We start from the raw sequence: 15840 nt of genomic DNA, 5'->3' as shown, positions 1-15840 counted from the left end.
TTGTTTCCCGAGTCACCCCACATGCTCCCTCCTGTCTCGCATCAAAGCCCTCATCTGTGAAATAAGGATGCGGGTCACTTGGAGGACTCAGACAAAAACGTGTCGAGCGTTCCGCAAGCTCCGCCTCTCATTTTTACCAGACACCACATTTTTACACCATGTACCCAAGTGACCCGTTTCCAAAATCCTCCTGATTTGTCCCAAAGCAAAGGCATCATCGAGCACAGAGCTGTTTTGTTCAACTCTCCTCCCTCCCTCCCTCCCTTTTAGGACCCCACAGTCACCCATCCCACCTTAGGGGTCCACCATTATCAACGGGGGGTCATTTGGGTCAACTTCTCTGATCCAAGAGGAAGCAATGCAGATTGGAGTCTCAGGGAGTTGGCATGAATGAACTTGAGATTTGCGTACGGGTCCTTTCCTCTCCCTTGATCCACACACGCAGTCACAAGCCCATTCACCTCAGATGTCTCTCACCTCTGTCCCTCCTCCCGAGACCCCTGCCACCCCCACCTAGATCAACCCCAACTGACCTCTGGCCTGCCCTGTGACATTAGCATCCTCGCGGATGCCTCATACGGCTGCCCCATCAATCCTGCAGGGGAGCAGGGTCACCACACAGGCGGGAAGAAGGTGCAGGGTAGCTGGTGGCCCTCAAGGGCCAGTAACTAACGGACTTGGAAGTCCCTGAGCACGAGGCATAAGTTATATCACTTGAGGGGCCCTTAAAAAAAACTGGTAGGGGCGCCTGGGTGGCTCAGTCGGTTAAGCGTCCCACTTCGGCTCAGGTCATGATCTCACGGTCAGTGAGTTCGAGCCCCGCGTCGGGCTCTGTGCTGCCAGCTCGGAGCCTGGAGCCTGCTTCGGATTCTGTGTCTCCCTCTCTCTCTGCCTCTCCCCTGCTCATGCTCTGTCTCTCTCTGTCTCAAAGATAAATTAAAAAAACATTTAAAAAAATAAAAAAATAAAAAACTGGTAAAATCTCAGTACTCTAAGACCTTGCTGTAGCCTGGTCTTTGGCTACAGAATTTTGTTCTGTGATCAACCCGCGTCTAATCCAGGACCATCCCCTTCCTGCCCCCACTCATTTTAGTTGACCATAATCCTCTGTCACTGAAACTAAACCGTGAGCTGCCGGAAGGCTGAAGAAGCATGTCCCCTATTTCCCTGCCCCCAGCAACCAGCCCCGGGCCGGGCAATGCCCGGTGCCTGCAGGATGAATGGACACAGGTAAGCACACGTGGTCAAGTAAGAACATGGGTAAGCAAGTGACAGACGCAAGGGGAGTCTTCAGGGGAAAGCAAATCGGGCAGGTCTCGATGGGCTAGAAGTTTTGCCAAATGGAGGAGGGGGTGATTCTGGGTAAAGAGAGTATTCAGCCCCCATCCATTTCCTGGCCCCCAAGAGAGGGTCTTTAGAACCAAAGAGATTTCCTTCCACTTCCCAGGCGGCCAGCGGCCAGGCGGCCTGAACTGCTCCTCTGCAAAGCCAGGGCCAAAGCTGACTACGTTTATTCCAAAGAGAAAACCACTTTCTTAAACTGGGCAGGGGCCTGAGTGTCCCGATATGGCGCCAAGCCTGAGCTGCCTGAGTTTGGAAACTGTGGCTTCCCAAGGCACATCTGTAAGAAACTACAAGGTGCCTATGGACTCTAACAAGAAAAATTCAACTAAATAAACCAGCTTTATCTGATGCTGTTTCTACTTGAAGCAAAAACTTGCCCCAAGCTCCCAAACGGCCAACCCTGGGACTGGGTAAATGAGCCCCTCACATAATAAGGCCCCCAGGTGCCTACAGTCTGCATCCTCCCAGGCCCGGGTCGGGGATGGGGGGGGGGCGCCTCTTGGGATATCTTCAGGGTGTGAGCCCCAGGAGCCCCACTGGCTGTTCCCGGGGGAGCATCTTCTCTGGCTCACACAGAGGCACCATCAATGACGCCTGCAACTCCCAAGCTGCCCACCTTCCGGCGAGAGCGTGTTTATCTGCTGTCTTCTCAGCCTCCACCCATGACGGGCCCTCCTTCCCGGTCACCCTGCTTTCCCTGCACCTGCGGACCACGGCCACCTCCTGCCGGGCTCTCCTGCCGTGACTCAGCCCCAGGCAGACACAGTGAGTGTTCTCCAGAACAGGAAATGAGATGGGGCTTGTTGGCCATGGGCTGGCTTTAATTTGTTGTAGCGTAACAATCCATCAGCATCCTTATAAGGATGTGTGTGTTCTTTCCCTTGATTTCCATGGAATAATTACAGCCTCCCAAGGGTGGAGGGTGCTAGCCAGGTCATAGCAGCTACCCTTGTACCTCAAGACAGACAGGCATCAGCCAGAGCAGACAGCACCCTAGCCCGTGGATTCTCAGCAGAAACCCTACTGGTATTTGGGATAGGACAATTCTTCCTCGGGTGGGACGGTCACGTGGAGAGCAGGACACTAAGCATCTTTAATTGCTGGCAGCACCTGTGTCCGTCATTAGACCAATCAGAAGCAGTGACACAGGCTGCCGATTTCACAGCAGAGGGGCCAGGCCACCTCATGGCTGGACCACCGCCTAGTTTCTGCCCAGAGACCTCACAGAAGATCAGTGTCTTTCGCCACAGACTTCAGCGTTAAATGATTTTCTCTGTTCAGAGATATCTTCTGTTGTCGCCTTACTTTTCCAGCAGTTTTCGTGCAAATGAGTAACAGCCAGTGGCCAACTTCTTGTAAGTAAATTTTTATGCATGTGAAGGAGGTCTCCATGCCCAGCAATCTTCCTCCCTGGCGAGATTTACTTTACGTACAAAGTCGTTCTGAATGGGCAGAAGCAAGCCAGAATATAATTTACGTTCCCTACAGGAGCTTACTGTCTAACGGGACAAAAAATGTGAAATATGACAGATATTGGACTGCACCCCAACCCTCACCGCAGTGACGTAACTTTAGCGTGACTGTTTGGTTTTCACACTCGGGGCCTGCTGTGGCTCTAGATGAGAGACCTGAGTGTTCGTGCTCCATCGTCCCCGGCACCACTGTTTCCCTCTGCAGAGCGGGTGTCTGCCTACTAGTTCTAGTGGCTGTAAATTTGCCTTTTAGTTTCGGGAAGGTGCAGCTATGGCGGAGCCCATAATGTAGCCAGAGTCAGGGCTATCCACTGCCGGCTGATGCCCATCTCGTGGAGACAGCAGTGGGCAGAGGCAGGTGGTGGGTTAAGATCCGCCTTTTCTTCCTCGGCAACAAAATGAGCCTTCGGGTCTGCTTTGCCTCTACTTCCTAAGGGTGTGCAAAGGGAGGCTTCCTAGTCTTGAAAGAGAAAAAAAAAATCTCCAGTCAGTCCTTATTTCCAATTATCTCATTAATCCATAAGCCCGAGCTGGTGAGATATGCAGCTGTAGAAGGTATAATGTGCAGAGGGTTGGTGTGTGGATGGCGTGGCGCTGACGGGGAGATATGGTCCACGGAAACGTGAGAGCATCGCAGCACGACAGCCGTGGAGGCTGTGTGGACACCTGCAATAGTCCTTGAGGAACGGGGAAATACTTAAATAAGAGGAGAAAAGGAGGGAGGGCATTCCAGATGTCAAGGAGGAAGCATGGGGTGAAGTGAGTGGGAATGTGCATCGTCATGTTGTGGGAACAGGACAAAAAAAAAAAAAAAACAAAAAACGATTCTGGGACGCACGGGAAATTGTAATGGATGGCCACAGAGTAGAAGTATTTTAAGCAAACCCAGAGATTGACTTTAACGCACAGGGAAATGCATCGCCAGGTTCACAGCGGAGAACGGAGTTCAATCAATTTGAGAAACGTGTTTCAACAGCCTTGTTGAAATTATGCGCCGTCTGTTCTCCATTTCAGATTTAGTGACCACTCCATGGAGAGAGGGAACCACACTCTCATAACTGAGTTCGTCTTCCAGGGTTTCTCCAGCTTCCGCGAGCACCAGCTCGGCCTGTTTGTCGTGTTCCTTGCACTGTACGTCGTGACCCTAGCTGGCAACGCGGTCATTGTGACCATCATCCGAACGGACCCTCACCTGCACACGCCCATGTACTTCTTCCTGAGCATGCTGTCCTCCTCAGAGACCGTATATACACTCGTCATTCTCCCAAGGATGCTCTCCAGTCTTGTAGGTACGAACCGGTCCATCTCACGGGCAGGCTGTGCCACCCAGATGTTCTTTTTCGTAACCTTTGGCATCACTAACTGCTTCCTGCTCACAGCGATGGGGTACGACCGCTACGTGGCCATCTGCAACCCCCTGAGATACTCGGTCATCATGAACAAGAGAGGGTGTGTCCAGCTGGTGGGGGGCGCCTGCGGCATTGGGCTGATCGTGGCGACGACGCAAGTGACATCTGTGTTCAGGTTGCCTTTCTGTGCTACGAAGGTGGCCCACTTCTTCTGTGACATCCGACCCGTAATGAAGCTCTCCTGCGTCGACACCTCTGTCAACGAGACCCTGACCGTGATCATCAGCGTGCTGGTGCTCGTGGTCCCCATGGGCCTGGTCTTCATCTCCTACGTCCTCATCGTCTCCACCGTCCTCAAGATCCCCTCGGCCCGGGGCCGGAAGGAGGCCTTTGCCACCTGCGCCTCTCACCTCACGGTGGTCGTCGTCCACTACGGCTGTGCCTCCGTCGCCTACCTCAAGCCCAAGTCGGAGAACACCAGGGATCAGGACCAGCTGATCTCGGTGACCTACACCGTCATCACCCCCCTGCTGAACCCGGTGGTGTACACCCTGAGGAACAAGGAGGTCAAGGATGCTCTGCTCCGGGCCGCTGGCAGGAAGCTTTCCTGACAAGACAGGAAGTGCTCTCCTGAGGCTCTCAGCATCCGCTCTCAGCAGCAGCAGGAGCAGAGCCATGTGCCCTTGGCTCCCAGAGACCTGCCCCAGAAGGAGGCAGAGGAACAGCAGCAGCACCCAACTGTGAGTCTGCAAACTTGAGAAGCCCCTGAACAAAGCATTAGCCCCGTTTTTGTGGGTACATAGACAAACAAGGTCAGGAAGTAGGGTGAGCCCAGGATCCTTCATGGACTTTTTGGTTTCTAACGAAGGCAACAGAGAGGAAATGGCAGAATCCAAGGGATGCATTTGTTCCTACGATTCCTTCCTACTTAAGAGCATGAGGATTTCTCAAACTGGAGTCCCTGTTCGCATCTGTTTCCCCACGACATGTCAAGTAATAAGTGACTGTGTGGATAGGGAGAATGGCCTCCGGAGGGGAGAGCAAGGGGAAATAGATTTCCTTCCTCCGCTGCTTTCGTTTATCCCAGTTTCTAGCAAAACTGCTTATTAAAGATGGTGATTGACCATAGACAGTTTAATTAGAGATCCTGGCAAACCCAGAGCTTGTCGGGTTTGAGGGCACATTCCAAGACCCTCCTGGGTCAGTTCAGCTGTTATTAATTCAGACAGTATGTCACGGGTAGTAAAGACACACAGGGCCATGTACTGGATTCTGGGAAAGACTGACGGAAAGACCCTACCTGCGTGTCTTCAACAAACTCAGATTCTAGCGGCAGAGACAAACATTTAAAAGTACGGTTTCAATTCTCTATAATAGGTTATATATACAAAAGCCTGCAGGCGGAAGGGAGGGAGAGAAAGTGCTGGAGATGTCAGGGGAGTCTCAGAGGAGGTGATCTCCAGTGGGAACTGACTTTAGAACATTTGGAGGAGATTTCTTGATGGGTAATTTGTTGGAGGAAAAGAATCCCAAAGAGAAGGAACAATATATTCACAGGGATGAAACCAAGAGGAAGGTTCAGGAGATTTAAAAAAAAAAAAAATTAGTCTTCGTACTGACTCCCAGGGACAATGGGGGGAGGTGGAGGGAGATGGGACCGGAGGGGTAGGCTGGGGTCACATTGTGAGGGCTTTGTGTACTGAACTAAAAATTTTTGGCTTTAACTTGTAAACAGTGGCAATCACCCAAGATTTGGGCAAACGGGGATTCAGTATCTGGGGCATCCGTGTGAACTGTGGGCATCCTTCTTGTCCTTACACAGCTCCAATGAGACATGTAAGACGTTGTATGGATCTCTGGACTCTAAGCCAAGAAAATTAGGGGAACGGGAGTGTGAGTAGAGTATCCGGAGGTCATACACAGACATAATTACGTACATGTGATGAAGCTGAATCAGGCACTCAGAGAGACCGTGGTACAGAGGCCGATCAAGGAGTCTCATACAGATTTGGAGACTGAGGCTCAAATGAGCACCCAGGGAAGGAGAGCAAGGGCCTGCCACGGAGTCAGTAAGGGTCAGTCAGTCAAGGGCCTGCCACTTGACCTCAGACATGCGGCCCCACGACGTACCTTGCAGCGGAATTCAAGGGTGGGCCCCTTACTCAGAAAAGCCTTCAAAAGAAAACACAGGGACACCTGGGTGGCTCAGTCAGTTACGTGTCTGACTCTGGATTTCCACTCAGGTCACGATCTCACAGTTTGTGAGACTGAGCCCCACGCGGAGCTCTGCACTGACCACAGGGAGCCTGCTTGGGATTCTCTCTCCCCCCCCCACCCCCCCCACCCCGTCTCTGCCCCTCCCCACGCATGCGCTTTCTCTCTCAAAATACATAAACTTTACAAAACAAAACAAAAAAAATACAGAAACCTGTACAGACCAGAACTACCAGGCCCTTTCCCAGGATTGAGGGGAGCAACGACAAAACTCAAATGATACTTAACGTTCTCTAGAATCCACAGCGGCTGAAAGTAATGAGAAGTTATTCACTGGCAAAGGACAGAACGAAATGATTAAAAGCAACATCATGCAGGCGAAGGGCTTGACAGGCATTCAACAATCGTTCGTGGAATCTTCTCTACACGCCAGAATCTGTGCGAGACGTGGGGCCTAGCAACAAACACCTGGCCCAAAGAAGGGGGTCCTCAGTCCTGCCCGGGAGATGGGCTTGTGCACAACTCGCCATGATGCAAAGTGATGGAGAAATGAATAAAGAGTGCTTAATATTTCGGGACAAAGATCTAAGCCTGGAGATCTTGTTTTGTGATCTACGTAAAGCTCTCTCTCTGGAGGGAAAGGGCCCGGTAGGCAGGAGTTCGGTGAAATAAACGCTTGTTACCTAAGCAACAGGCTTTTGTTATGTACGTGAGGGGCCACCCCCTGGGCCCAAGGGCTGCTCAGCTCCAGACCAGCTCCATTCAGAATACCTAATCACTGTGGACTCCCTGCACCCAGGTTTTCTGGAAACGTTGTCTAAAAGGAAGAGCTTCACAGTCAGATATCATGGAATCAGAAGTTTTCATCAGCCCCTTCTCACCCCCCAGAGGAACGGTCCACAGAACTTTTCCCTGACCTGCTCAACAGTCAGAATACTTGGCTGCATTCACCACCTGAGTGAGAGGAATCCCTCCGGTTCCCTGGGGTTATTTTGGTCACTGCTCACACTCGGTATCCCTTTATGGCAAACACCTCTTGCATAATGAGGCCTCTTGCGCTAAGGTACTTTCCCAACCATTATCTCACTAGGTTCTTAGAATCACCCCCCAGAAAGGAGGCAGGGATGAGGCTCTCTGCTGTACAAACAAGGCTAAAAGTGACCAAGGGGTGAAAACCAAACCTGAATTTGGACAAGCTGGCAGGCACTTTCTGCTTATCCAGAGTATACCCTCACCCAGGGGCAATTCACAGGACAGATCGTGATGTGCTAGAGAACTCCCCAGAGCCTCAGATTTCCCAGATACAATGAGACCTTGTCCCTGAACCTTCTTCCAGAGAGAATTCGTGTCCCCCATTGGAAGGGCCGCTGGGGCCTCACCCTAGCCGATCAACGGGGACCCCAGAGGAAGAGCGTCTCTGGCAGAAATGCAAGCTGTAATGGCGTTTTCGTGAAGAACCGGCTAAGATTTTAGGAAAGATTGGAATCCACTTTTCTCCCACAGAAAAACAAATCAGAAAAGCATTTGGAACTTCCGAAGCAAGCCTGGCCCTCTGTTAAGAGGATTAGAGCTGGTGCTAACTGCTGAGAGCGTAGTGGTGAAGCGCGCTGAATTTCTGGACTCTAGAGAGAAAGATTATACACACACACGCACATATTTACACACACACACACACACACACACACACACACACGTAAAAGGCAAAGCAATAGAGACTGCACACGGATCACTGATCAGTGGTTGCCAGGGGCCTGAGAAAGAGAGAAGGTTGAAACGAGGAAGCACAGGGGATTTTTTTAGGGTGGTGAAACTATTCCACAGAATACTATCACGGTGGCTACGACACTATGCATCCGTCAACCCCCATAGCATGTTGCAGTAGAGTGAACCTTAATGTATGCAAATGAAAGAGAAATCATTTCAGGAGACTGAGATCCCAGAATAGAATGCAGGCTGAAGCAAGAGAGTCTTAACTGTATTACAAACACACAAAACAACCCCACTGAAGGCGGAAGGGGGAAATGCTGACCTCAATAACTCTGAAAAGGAGTCAACTCCCCGAAGGCTAAACACAAAAGGACCTACACACAAGCAGTGTCTTCAAATTTTGAAATTTGCTACCCATAGGGGTTCAGGTTAACAATTCTTAAAGTGCTATAAAGGTATCCTGGAATCGCACCATAAGAAAATGGATGGCAGATGGCAGAATTGTGAGTGAGTGTGGGAAGTTACAGACAAGCAAGAAGCGAGGGCTAGGAATGATCTGTGTGGTAACGGATCACAGAAACCCAGATCTTGGTTTCTCATACCATTCTCCATTAGAAGGATCTAGGAATCTTGCGTAAGTGGCTACCGTAGGACAGGAAATATACAAGAGGAGCCTGAAACACCTTGTAGAGCCCGAAAGAAGGTGGTCAGGCCACTCAATGGTTTGGGTATGCCAGAAGGTCTCCGTGGCCAACACGGGAGCAATCCCAGCAACAAAGTAGTGTCTGATTATAAACCAAAAGATAAAATAAATACGTTCAAGTCCATACTGATATGATAGAAATAAGTGGAGGAAAACAGACAAATCTGGGAGGAGAAGAATTCCAAATAGTTTCTATACATACCCTACTCTCAAGGTGGTGGAGTATAACTGCATTAAGAGTGAACCGCAGGGGCGCCTGGGTGGCTCAGTCGGTTAAGCATCCCGCTCTTGATTTTGGCTCAGGTGAGGATCTCGCGGTTTGTGAGTTCGAGTCCCGCACTGAGTTCTGCACTAACAATGGTGCCGAGCCTGCTTGGGATTCTCTTCCTCTCCCTCTCTCTCTGCCCCTCCCCTGCTTGCATCTAGCTCTCTCTCAAAAATAAACAAACAAACAAACAAAAAGAAGAGTGAGGCACACATGGTGATTTCTTTCCAAAGAGTACGGTAGGGAGGTGGATACAAAGAGTCACTTATTTCAGAAACCTGTAAAACCACCCTATCCAGGTCACCCAGATTAACATCAACAGTGGGAAGTCCTATTGGGAGAATGTTCCTGATGTAATGAGAATGGCACTTTCTGTGGTCTTCCTCCCCAAATCTATAACCCTCAGTACTTTTCTTTGACGTCTACTTTAATCTGCTATTAAAATAGCCACTCCTCCTTTCTCTCGATTGTTATTTTCCGTCCTTTTATTTTCTACTAGCCAATACCATATTTAGTGTTTTGTAGAGCGTATATAGCTGGGTCATGTTATTAAATCCACCCTACCAATCTCTGTTTTAAGAGGACCTATTTAGACCGCTCAAGCCCACTGTATTTCGTTTTCTATTTTATCTCTTTTTCATGCCTTCCTTTGGGTTATTTGAACATGTTTGAGAATTACATCTTGATTTTTCCATAGTATTTCGAGTGTCTCCCTTCATACAGCTTTTCTAGTGGTTGCTCCTTTGGGGCAATAACAAGGAATTGAGTCGCTAGGTCACAGGACGAGTGTCTGTTTGACTTTATAAGAAACCGTCAAACTGTTTTCCAGAGTGGCTATACCGACATGCTTTCCCAATAGGAAAATCCCTGAGGCTCTTCATCTTCGTCAACTGCTGGTATTGTTGGTATTTTTTATTTCTGCCATCCTGATAGGTGTGCAGTTGTGTTATAGTGATTTTACTTTATATTTATCTAATGGCTAACAAGGTTGAACACCATTTCACGTCTTTATCATCCTTACATCTTTTTGGCAAAGTGAGCAACTATTGTGCCTTTTTTAATTGGGCTGTCTCCTCATCTTAAGCGTTGAGAGTTCTTCACACATTCTGGATGGAGGTCTACTGGCAGATATATTATTTGCAAATATTTTATGCCGGTCCGTGGCTTGTCTCTTCCTTCGCATTATAGTTATTTCACAAAGCAAGATTTTTCAATTCGGAAGTTCAATTTATCAATTTTGTCTTTAACGATTATGTTTTTGTATCCTATCTGAAAATGTGCCGCCTAACTCCGGTTGAGGAAGATTTTCTCCTAAAAGTTCCATGGTGTTAGGTTGTACACAGACAGATGTAGGATACGTTTACCTTTTGTGTCAGATACAGGGTTTAGGTCAAGGTTCCTTTTTTTTCCCATCCAGAAATCCAGTTATTACAACATCCTGTTTTGAAAAGATTATCCTTTCTGCACTGAATTGCTTTGGCAATTTGTCAAAAGTCAATTCCACATTTGGGCTCTTTCCATACTTTGACTATTGTTGACAGCACTCCTATAAACACTGGGGTGCATGTGAATGTGGTATATATAATGGAACACTACTTGGAAAGGAAAAAGAATAGAATCCGCCATTTGCAACAACGTAGATGGAACTAGACGGTATTATGCTCAGCGAAATAAGTCAGAGAAAGATGTCATACGTGGAATTAGAGAAACATAACAGATGAACATAGGAGAAGGGAAAGAAAAATAAGATAAAAACAGAGAGGGAGGTGGGGCTGGGTGGCTCTGTCGGTTGGGCATCTGACTTCGGCTCGGGTCATGATCTCACGGCTCTTGAGTTCCAGCCCCTCGTCGGGCTCTGTGCTGACACCTCGGAGCCTGGAGCCTGCTTCGGATTCGGTGTCTCCCTCTCTCTCTGCCCCTAACCCACTCGCATTCTGTCTTGTCTCTCTCAAAAATAAATAAACATTAAAAAAAAATTTTTTTTTAAAAAGAGAGAGGGAGGCAAACCATAAGAGATTAAGCACAGAGAACAAGCTGAGGGTTGCCGGAGGGGAGGTGGGTGGGGCATGGGCTAGATGGGTGATGGGGATTAAGGAGGGCACTTGTTGGGATGAGCGCTGGGTGTTGTATGTAAGTGATGAATCATTGGGTTCTACTCCTGAAGCCAAGACTACACTGCATGTTGACTCACTTGAAATTAAATTAAAAAAAAAAATCGATTCTCCATATTTGTATAATATTGACCATTCCCATCCAGGAAGAGGACACATCTCTTAAGCTCTAACCCCCTATACACACCACCCACCACCACCTTCTGTGCCTGGCTTCATTTTGTCTTCATGTGCTTTGGTTATGTCTGGTATTTTAGCGACAGGCTAGGGCTGCCTGCCACTGAGTCCCTGCAGTTTCGAGAGTAGAGAAACTTCCCCAATCTCCATCACTGTCACCGGACAGCAGGGGCAGACTTGTGTATGCACAACAGCGCCCACAGAGCCGGCCTGTCCTGCGGCCCCTCTTCCCGACTCCACACCAGGGAATAAAACGTGCCTCTCCAGCCTCCTCCTCCACGCCCCCTCCCTCCCTGTAGGAATCCCTTCACCAAAGTATTTTATGTAAGTGGATTCCTGGAGGCCTGCCCCTGACATGTCCAAATCCCAGTGGAGACACAACTTAATCTATAATGGAGACCCTATACCACATTCAGAACATTTCTCCCTGTTCCCCAAATGTCATTTATAACGAGACGACTGGAACCTGAACCACAATGATGAGAGCATCAGGGGAGGAAACAATGTAACTCATTGTATAAATATGACAAACCAGGTTCTGGCCCCAGATTCAAGGAGGAGCTTGAGGAAGAGGGTGGAGTGCAAAATCACTCTGGTCATTCTCGGTGGAAAAGGCATGAGGGGGTTCGTAAAGAATATGAAATATGGAGCAGTTGTGTTGTGAACACAATGTAGAGTTTGAGGTGATTATAAAAACTTTGAGGGGCACCTGGGTGGCTCCGTCGGTTAAGCGTCCGACTTCAGCTCAGGTCATGATCTCGCGGTCTGTGAGTTCGAGCCCCATGTCAGACTCTGTGCTGACAGCCAGGAGCTCGGAGCCTGCTTTGGATTCTGTGTCTCCCTCTCTCTCTGCCCCTCCCCTGCTCGTGCTCTGTCTCTCTCTCTCTCTCAAAAATAAATAAACATTAAAAAAAAATTTCTAAAGACTTCGAGTAGAAATACTCAACAGAAAGTTGGAAATGCAGGTGAGAGCCTCTGAGAAACTGAAATGGGGAGCCATCCACACAAGGGGAAGAGTCAGGCTGGGAGAGCAAAGGATTTCTCTGAGGAGAGTCCCACAGAGATAAATGGAAGACTGAGGACTCAGCCTCGAAATTCATGAGTAGCGTTCAAGTGGGTGACTGAGAAGACCAGGTGGCAGAGGTGTCTATGTAAACAGAAAGGGGCTAACTGAAAAGGGGCAAAGAGCTCCCCTCTGCTGAAGGCATGAAATTAATTTCAGCTTTCACGTAAGCAGTGTTTTGTGTCGTTGGCCGTTGGTGTCATTTTGGGCACTTGCTCCGCTAACCGACACTCAGTGGCATCGCCATCTACCCAACTTGCCTCGTGTTCTCTCTTCTTGAAGAAGAGGAAAGAAGCTTCTGGTATCTGTGGTCCGGGAACCCTTCTGAAACTCTACACAAACACCCCAAAATAGGATACCCCGTAAGAATCATTTCCAATTGTATCCTTCCAAAAAAGACCATCCCTTCCCGTCAGCCGTTCTGTGGCTTCCGGATCCTTTCTGATTATTTGCGTCTATCCACAGCTCTTCTTTCCACAACGATCCAACAGATTTCTCGTATATTCAGAAACCGTACCGACTATACACAAGGTTTTCATAGGAGTGTTTAGTTTCCCAGTTTTCCCATCCAAGTACTAACCAGGCCCGACCCTGCTTAGCTTCCGAGATCAGACGAGATCGGGCGCGTTCAGGGTGGTATGGCTATAGACTAGTTTCCCAATTCTAAAGTAATAAATGCCCATTCTGGAAAAATAAAATATCAAAATATATAAGGAAGAATATAGGAGGGATTGTAAAAATCCAACTAACTGGAAAGCACGTTTCCTCTCATTGTTTTTTTTTTTTACTTCACAGAGATATTTTATATAAAAAAGTCACATGTTGCTTTTCGCTTAATACAGTAGAAGCTTTTCTCTACACTACTGGGGACTCTTCATAAGGATGATACTTAAATTAAAGGCTTCAAAATACACCCTCATATAGATGCTCACTATTTTCTTCAGTCATTAATTAGTTTAGCATTCAGTCATTAATTAGTTAGCATTTGGATTGCCACCTCATTTTATTCAGCGCAAAAAAAAAAAAAAAAAAGAAGAAAGAAAGAAAGAAAGAAATCTGTAAGAAAACGTGGCTTCTCATGTTTAAAATAATCCATTTTGGCTCATCCTCACATGAAACAGATTTAATATGAATACCAATTTCAGTTAAATGCAAAAAAGTGGCATCCATGGGTCCCACGATGTGTAGGTCCTCTCCGCATGTGTACAAAAAAATGTTCCAATGATTTTTTTCTGGGTGATGAATGTGAACCTAGAGTTAATCTTTCTCCTTCAGTGCATTAACCCCAAATCTCTCTTCTAATAACTCTATTTCCTTTCCCTTAAAAAAAACTCATTCTAATTACTTTCTTTTTTTTTTTTAATGTTTATTTTTTAGAGAGAGAGAGACAGAGGGTGAGTAGGGGAGGGACAGAGAGAGAGGGAGACGCAGAATCCAAAGCAGATTCCAGGCTCTGAGCTGTCAGCACAGAGCTGGATGCAGGGCTCACACTCACGAACGGTGAGATCATGACCTGAGCAGAAGTTGGATGCTTAACCGACGGAGCCACCCAGGCACCCCTGTTCTAATTGCCTTCAATCATTTTTTGCCTTAACATTCAGCCGGCTTTGGTGATTTACAGGTATCCTCCCAAGGAGAAAGAACGTCTATCTTTCTTACACTCAAGCATCCGGATCAATGTGCCTGTTGCCGTAAGATACGATCTTAAGGCTTTTCTGATGTGTTCTCCTGGACCGGATCCTCAGGAAAGGTGCACAGTGGGGCTTGGGTATGGGGCAGATAGCGATGATCGAGGACTAAAAATCTGTTGACAGCTTACAAACACTTCTTCAACCAAAGTGATTTCTGAAAATATGTCCTCTGAGTAGAACCTAGTTTCAAAAAGGATCTATAGGGTATTTTCTCTACAGACCACTGCTTGTGTGTTAGAGTTTACTTTTGCCCTGCTCATCCCTGACCCCTCTGGACCTCCAAAGTCATAGTGCCAGTCTGCAGGTTGGCCCTGTTGTGGTGTCACTGAGCTAGAGGAGACGTGGAGAGGATCAAGTACTAAACAGAGTCCAGAAAATTTTAGGGGACCTGTCCAACAACATGAAGCTAGCCAGCCCAAGCTAGCCGATTTGAAATTAGTATACTTTTCAATACCATCTTGCAACAGAAAGATAGATAATTAAAAGCTGGCTGCAAATATATTTCCCCTGGGAAGGTAAATCACTCAGTGGGAAAATGTGGGATGACTGTAGGCTTTAATTTTAAATTTCGTTGAAAGTACAAATGCAAAAGATGTGTCAGACAGGGAGAGTTGGAGCAAAGTCCGACCTGTGATTCTTCTGTCCCACCCCCGGCCGTGGTGATGGGACACAATGAGGGATCTTGAACCCTGCCTCACCACCTCGATCACTGTGAATATGTTAATGATCTCGTCCTTCCCAGCAATCCTCTGGGGCTGCGTACTTGCAAGGGTCACACGTTAAGGCGTCCGTGTCAGGCCATCGAAAATGTATATGTATCTTCTCTCACCCCAGGACATACCTTCCAATATATTTTCATAATCACTGGGATTCTTTAAGTGATTCTTCCCAGAACAAATGAGATCTTCCCCAAGGTGACGTGGTCTCTAATTATTTATACAAATAGCTGGAACTTTTAAAGTGGCAGCTTGTCTTATCAAGGAAATAACAGAGAAAAACAAAAGAGACCAGAGTAAGTTTCGCTTTGGGGGGCACCCAACAACCCAAGCCAGCACATGTTTAAAAACAAGATACCTCTGTGTCTGCCAGCGTGATTAAGTACCAAGTACTTAATCCAGTTCACCATTAAGTATCTGTGGACGGAAAGAAAGAAATATGGAAAAAGGAAGTAAGGAGGAGAAAAGGGACAGGAGAAAAGGGACGGGAGAAAGGAGACAGAATGTGATCTATAGACCAAGATGGGGAAAAGAACCAATATAACTGAAAGCCAACCATGTGTTGGACATTTGACTCGCGGTTTTATTTTGTCCTAACAAATAAAATAGGAATTTTATCTGTACTTAGCTATTGGAGGAAATGAAGCTCAGAGCTCATATGTAGTTAAGGGACTGTGGAGAGAGATTCAAACTGCTACCCCTGCACAGTTCTCCCTGCCTTCACTACCATATTTAGCTTGGATTCCTCGAACAGCCCAGCCCCTAAGACACCTCCTTGCTGCCCACTCCTGTACCATGCAATAGTCACCACCCAACACCAGAAACCGTCTACAATGCAGAGCAGATGGTGTCACTGTCCCCTGACCGAACCATCCTGTGGCTTCCCTCTGCACTTAGAATAAGAGGCCAATGTCTTTTTCGGGTCTGCAAAGACCTACCTGTTACCTGTACCTCTGACCCCTAATTCTCCCTCCCACTCACCATCCCGCAGCCACACACCTCCCTCCCGTCCCAAGAATACAAAGCCT

At 47.7% G+C, this 15840-nt stretch overlaps 2 protein-coding genes and 1 pseudogene across 2 annotated transcripts in view; 1 reads left to right on the top strand and 2 right to left on the bottom strand.

Annotated features, from left to right (window-relative positions):
- The window catches only part of LOC101100178 (olfactory receptor 10J1-like), a 306783-nt gene that overhangs the window by 132365 nt on the left and 158578 nt on the right, over positions 1-15840 (bottom strand). The gene's annotated exons all lie outside the window — the stretch shown is intronic.
- Positions 3823-4776, top strand: LOC101099425 (olfactory receptor 10J1). Its single transcript, XM_003999604.5, has one exon. The coding sequence runs from the start codon at positions 3847-3849 to the stop codon at positions 4774-4776; it is 930 nt and encodes a 309-aa protein (XP_003999653.4). The 5' UTR covers positions 3823-3846.
- On the bottom strand, positions 12948-13055 carry LOC123382942 (annotated as a pseudogene).

This window comes from Felis catus, chromosome F1 (assembly GCF_018350175.1).
Source record: "Felis catus isolate Fca126 chromosome F1, F.catus_Fca126_mat1.0, whole genome shotgun sequence".
In the NCBI taxonomy this organism is placed as follows: Eukaryota; Metazoa; Chordata; class Mammalia; order Carnivora; family Felidae; genus Felis; species Felis catus.
The sequence above is the reverse complement of the archived record's forward strand: the minus strand, read 5'-3'. Positions and strand labels throughout refer to the sequence as shown.

Bases quoted from the DNA above. Each gene is read 5' to 3' on its own strand.
- LOC101099425 (XM_003999604.5), top strand. From the start codon at position 3,847: ATGGAGAGAGGGAACCACACTCTCATAACTGAGTTCGTCTTCCAGGGT.